At 48.5% G+C, this 6,117-nt stretch overlaps 1 protein-coding gene across 1 annotated transcript in view; it reads left to right on the top strand.

Moving 5' to 3' along the window:
• Positions 1 to 5,660, top strand: part of rin2a (Ras and Rab interactor 2a) — a 29,690-nt gene extending 24,030 nt beyond the window's left edge. Inside the window, exons 9-12 of the mRNA XM_079729592.1 lie at positions 1,774 to 2,082; positions 2,365 to 2,496; positions 2,894 to 3,051; positions 3,490 to 5,660. Of these exons, the coding sequence (XP_079585718.1) occupies positions 1,774 to 2,082; positions 2,365 to 2,496; positions 2,894 to 3,051; positions 3,490 to 3,999 (1,109 nt within the window). The 3' untranslated portion in view covers positions 4,000 to 5,660. The remainder of the gene's footprint in view (positions 1 to 1,773; positions 2,083 to 2,364; positions 2,497 to 2,893; positions 3,052 to 3,489) is intronic.
• Positions 5,661 to 6,117: the final 457 nt, after the last annotated feature.

Genomic DNA, 6,117 nt, shown 5'->3' on the forward strand with positions numbered 1-6,117 from the left:
ACAGCTGTTAGTGTGTAAATATTTACTTGTTAATCATTTTGCCTGCTTTGCCCCCATGTTTACAACCCGTTTTGTTATAAACGGCTGGACATATGTTGACATCCAGGCTGGTCGCTGGACAACATAAGGATGTTTTGGTGAGGAGGTGTATATATCTGGCAGGAAGGACACCTGATAGCACCAAGGGCTGTGACGTTACTAGAGCAGGTTTATCTGATGTCCTGTCTCCTCTGCATCCTCTGGTCTTCCTTTCCTGTTTTAGACAGCTAAACTCTGTGTGTGTGTGTGTGTGTGTGTATGTGTGCATGTGTGTATGTTTGCATGTGTGTGTGTGTGTGTGTGTGTGTGTGTGTGTGTGTGTGTGTGTGTGTGTGTGTGTGTGTGTGTGTGTGTGTGTGTGTGTGTGTGTGTGTGTGTGTGTGTGCGTGCCTGTCTGTCTGAGAGAGAAAATAAATCCCACCAGCACTGCCACAGCCTGCCAGAGATGCAACCTACTCTAAACACCATTGTTGTTTAAATTCTTATTTTTGGTTACTCGGAGGGTGTCATTCAGCCTCCGATGGTTTTGGACGCCGTCCATCACTATCAAAGAGATCCACAGTAGGCTGTCCTACAATGGCCAACCACAGCACCTACGTCAACAGGATGACGTAGGTGAAAATATCACCTACAATTAGGTTTAGCCAAGCTTACATATGAATCTTCATCCTCATCATCGTCTTGTATGAACACCTTCATTTCTACCACTTCATTGGTGACATCACATAGATTACCAAGGCACAGATTTTGCATGGGGGAATTACCGGCCATGTAGTCTGCCATGTTTTTTGTTAGATTTTGTGTTTATTGCAATTTTCAAACCTTTTTAATAAAAAAGTCTAGCAAGATTTATCATGTATATTTTGGAGATATAAATGTATTTTTTATAATATAAAACTTACAGTATATCCCTATCAATGTGTCAAACACATTTTTAAACCAAAAATATGATTGTCCTAACATTTAAAGAGCAGAGAGCTGGAGATGACGTGAGCGCTAGAGTGATTCATTTTCAGATTTCAGTATGCAGATCCGAGCCAAAAACCTGCTGACTTTACCCAATTCAAGGACAGTCAGCAACACTCTCTCTCTCTCCTTTACGCACACACACACAAGCACACACACGCATGCAGGAACACATGCACACACACAAGACGATGGTCCCTTTTCAGCAGCAATGCGGTTTGGACTTGAGCTGGAATTTGTTAGTCATGCTGCACACGCACATCTAATAAGGCACAAAATGTCGACACACTTCCTGCTGGGCTCTCTCCAACCCCTCAACTCTGGCCATCCATGATACGAGACCGCAGCCAGCTCTAAACTCGGTAAAGAGGCGGCTGTCATTTTGCTCAGTGTGACCAGTGTGAAAGGTAGTCAGTCACTACGAGAAACGTTCTTATTTTGAAAAGCACAAAGCACAAAAAAAACCTTTCCACCTAGAGAAGTACGAGACAAACTTGATCTCATAACCAACATACGGAAGAGCCATCAGTGATTCAAAAGGGGTCTGTCTCTGCCTTTCAAACACATTCCCAGGCGCTTCCATCCAGGTCGACTCATGAGCGAGGCCGAGGCCAATCAAAGCACGTGGTTACAATCGGTGTCGCTACACAAAGTGCTGCAAGAAAATACGTCTACCACCGTCCAAATCACAGCACGTGGTCGGTGTGTGTGCGCTTGACGATCGATTCATTGTAACCGTCTCCCCTTTCTCCCTCTCCTCCTCCCCAGACGGGGTCCTGGAGAAGGCCATGCACAAGTGCGTGCTGAAGCCGCTGAAGGGCGTGGTCAGCGCGGCGCTGCTGAAGTTCCAGGTGCGCAGCGGGGCGTGGCAGGAGCTGAGGGAGAACCTGGCCCAGGCCAAGGCCCGGCTGCCCCAGGACATGGGGCTGCCTGACACCCCCCCGCCGGACCCCCTGGCCGTGGAGAAGATCAAGCAGAAGCTGCAGACGCTGTGCAAGATGTACTCCCCCGAGAAGAAGGTGACAGTGCTGCTGCGTGTCTGCAAACTCATCTACGGCGTGTTGGAGGACAGCCCCGGTGAGACACACTCAGGACTGAAGCGTGGCGCGAGAGTGATGGCAGTTTAATGGGTTGACAAAAAAAATCTATAAAAGTGTGTTTATGTGTTTGTCATTTGTGTGGAACACAGTGCACATCTGTTGCGTAAAAGACTAAGACAGATGCCTATGAGAATCGGCAGTGCAGTTAAAAAATGAGCATGGCTATTTTTCTATATTTCTGTGTTTTTTTTATCGGCCGTGAGAGTATTAACCACATGCCAAGCTCTGCCTAACCACCAAGGACCTGTCTCTCTCCTAGGGCGCATGTCCGGAGCGGATGAGTTCCTGCCCATGATGACCTACGTGTTGGCCCAGTGTGACTTGCCTCAGCTGGACAATGAGATCCTGTACATGATGGAGCTGCTGGATCCCTCTCAGCTCAACGGAGAAGGTACGATGCTGAAGCTGTCCACAAGATGGATTGTTTTGCAGGCCAAGTCTAGCGCCGTTCTTTGTTAAATCTTTCTAGAACATAAGAGAAATAAAAAAATAAACAGTTTTGGAAATTGACCTTTGGTATTTTATTCAAGCCTTTTTGTCTGCTTAAACTTTTTTGAGAAAAAACAATAAAAATGAAAAGAGTGAAGAAAAGGACGCCGTTAAAACATTCCGTGGCCTGTCCACCTAGAGCGTGGAATCCATGCAGCCCCAGTGTGTACTCCAAGCACACCCACCAGGCTCTGCCTGAAGCGCCCCCTAGTGGCAAGACACGGCAGTGGTTCGGCCTCTTCCTGAACCTAGCTCGCTGCGCTCCCTCTAACGCCGGGGCCGTGTGGCTCTCCCTCCAGGTGGGTACTACCTGACCAGCGCCTACGGAGCCATGTCCCTGATCCGCAACTTCCAGGAGGAGCAGGCGGCCCGGTTGCTGCGCACGCGCGACACGCTCCGCCAGTGGCACCACCGCCGCACCTCGCAGCGGTCCGCCCCCTCCGTGGACGACTTCCAGGTACAGCTGGTCCCGTTCGCATACGCACGCACGCGCGCACACACACACACACACACACACACACACACACACACACAGTGGACGCATGCTGTCCCAGCTCTCTATGATTAAGATATCGTTATGAAGTCCCTAAGTGTTTTTTTTTCCCCCCAAGATGACATCGTAGTAACTCTGCACATAACACAATGCGGTACAGTTTAGTCCTCTTATCTTAAAACTCAATACATTGGTTTAGGAACGGTCCATCCTGTTGTTTCACACTTAATCCTTCCTTTGTCCTATCGTTGGGGGGGGAAATGACAGCATCGACGACAGGCAGTGTGTCCAGTGGGTCGGCCGTCAGCCCTCGGCTGCTTGGAGTCACCGTCCGCAATGTGCCGACAGAGCACCTCGTTCCCTTGTTTGCCGTTGTTGACTGCGTGTTGTCGTCCTCCTCAGAACTACCTGCGGGTGGCGCTGAAGTCTCTGGACAGCGGCTGCACGGCCAAGACGCTGCCGGTGTGCCCCTACGCCACGGTGGAGGAGGTGTGCCGGCTGTGCGCCCACAAGTTCAAGGTGTCGGACGCGGAGGACTACGCCCTGTTCCTGGTCATGGAGGGCAGCAGCCAGCAGCTGGCGCCCGACACCCACCCGCAGAAGATCAAGGCGGAGCTCCACAGCCGGCCCCAGGCGCCGCCGTTCCACTTCGTGTACCGCCGCGCGGGCCCCCTGGAGGAGACCGCGTCGCCCATCAACCTCAACAGACTCCCGCCGACCTCCGACTCCGACCCCGGCGACCTCGACCTGGGCGACCCCGACCTGGGCGACCCCGACCTGGGCGACCCCGACCCGGGCGCGGCGGTCTCGTCGGACCTTGCCTCCTCCTCCTCCCCCTGCAGCAGCCTGAGCCCCAGCCTGAGCCTCAGCCTGTTGCCGGGGCACCGCGACGTGACCTCCGTGTCCGTGTGACCCGGTGCTTCTAAGGGTCAACCAGGCTGGACTCGCTGAGCCAGCCCCAATTCTCCTTTTTCGGACGGCGCCCGTTGTGGCGCGCATCTCTCCCGCTGGCGGGCCGAGAGGGAAGGAAGTGAGACAGACACTGAGCCGTCGTGTTCCGTCTTGGTTTCTTTTCTGGTTCCCTCATCTCATGTTTCATGTATTTGTGACCCTCTGTGAGGCGGCGGGCGGGAGCAGTGGATCACGTGGACCCCCCCGTTCGTCCTGGAAACGCCTCGGGGAAGGACACATCAACAGGGTTCACCCCGCATGGACAGCCATGGGGACAGAGAGCGCTGTAAGGCTCCTGGTTTTTGAATGTTGAAACCTGTTTACTACGGTTAAATGTTTATTAACGACGATATTGGGTTGGATAATGTTATATACATGATTTGTATTTGTATGATTAACTTGTTGTAGTTGCTGGTAAACTGCCTGTGGGGTGTTTGGGTTCTTTTAAAAGAGACATTAGCAGTGATACTGGTGTCACCGCCTATATTTTTGTTAGAATTCTTTTTTAGAAACTGGCGTATCTTCCTTGTAGAAAGTTAAGTATTTTATATAATGAATGTTTTAATTTTTAGTGATTATCCTGGAGATATTACAGATATAAGCCTTTCAGCAATGATGGAAAGTTCCAGTTTTTAAATGACATGTAACTAAATAAAACCGCCATGTTCTTATCTGTGCCTTCTGGGAACCCTGGCATGGTCATGAAATACAGTACTACTGACAAATATGGCTCCTTTTTTAAAAAAACTTAACATAGAAGTAGACTTCTATGCAATGGCAGTGTAAACCTCTTAGCTGGTCTAAGGTTGCATGCAGTAACAAAATAATATTTATGCAGTACATGGCTCAATGGCAAATATAGAAAGGTTAGGTTAGGTATAGAAAGAAGATACGTGAAAGACGTAGAAAGTACAAAGTATGCAGTCGTACGCAGCGAAGGTGGTGGGGACAAAGTACTAAAATACATGAGTTCAGTTCATCAACGCCTTTATCAGGCTGATCATCATATATTTGATGGAAATATCATGTTGTCATGGATTGACTGGCCCTGTTGTGTACTATGATCCGATTGATTTGAAGGGTAATACGATCGGCACAGGAGTCCCATCTCTTGTAATACATTGAATATGTTAACGGGGAGGGTAGGAGTGCTGGGATAGCAGGTAAATGGACAGCGAGCGTAGAAACTGCAATGAGAAAGGCAGCCGAGAGCCATTTGACAGCAAGGTCAGGGGCATTAAAACACTACGTATATCCACCTAGTAGTACCTTTGCATTTTGATCCGAAACTGATTTTGTAAAGGGTGGGGGATAACTTGCGTCTTTGTAGTCGTTTTTAGTCTTTTACTGCAGCGTAACAGTGTCTTCATGAACCTGTGCAGGGATTGTTTTCACGCATGTCTGCTCTATTCAACAAGTGTCATAAAGGTCACAGGTCATGGCCCCTTAATAAAAGTTGAAAATGGAATAACAGCGGCATGTTTGCTCCAATTTATTTTAAGTAGCGATACATAAATACGTTATGTAATATATGTAAAATGTACATTACACATTGTATGCTATAATGAGGCAGATGGTATCTACTAAACTTTCATTTATAAATATGAGTTTTTTTTATCCGATTTCTTTGTGACTTTGTGAATGCAATTCTTACAAGAATACAAAGGGAATGTTGCAGAGTCACTGCTCACTTGTGTTTATCCCCTCCCCTGGCACTAACCTGGAGTGTTATGCTGATTTCTGTATGGTGAGTGTGGTGTGGTGTGTGTAGGGAAATAGTTTCTAGGCCAAAAAAAGGGCAGGTCAAACAAGAGGAATACCTTAAGCAAAGAGCTTTATTAATGTTAAGGTACCAAAATCTGTCCTAAAATGATGTCTCTAACATTTAAACACAAAAGTAAACCCAATTCTGTCCCAAAAAAGTTCCTTGTGCGTGTAGGATTTACCGCTCAAACAGAGAGCGGGAAACCCTATCACCTGCATCGAGTCGTCATTCTCTGTACGTTGCTAAGCTATACCCGCGGGAGCATGCAGTCATCGGGAGCGTACAGTCCAAACTAATCCAGTGCCATCTTACAG

This window comes from Pollachius pollachius (genome assembly GCF_949987615.1).
Source record: "Pollachius pollachius genome assembly, chromosome: 2".
NCBI classification, from domain to species: Eukaryota; Metazoa; Chordata; class Actinopteri; order Gadiformes; family Gadidae; genus Pollachius; species Pollachius pollachius.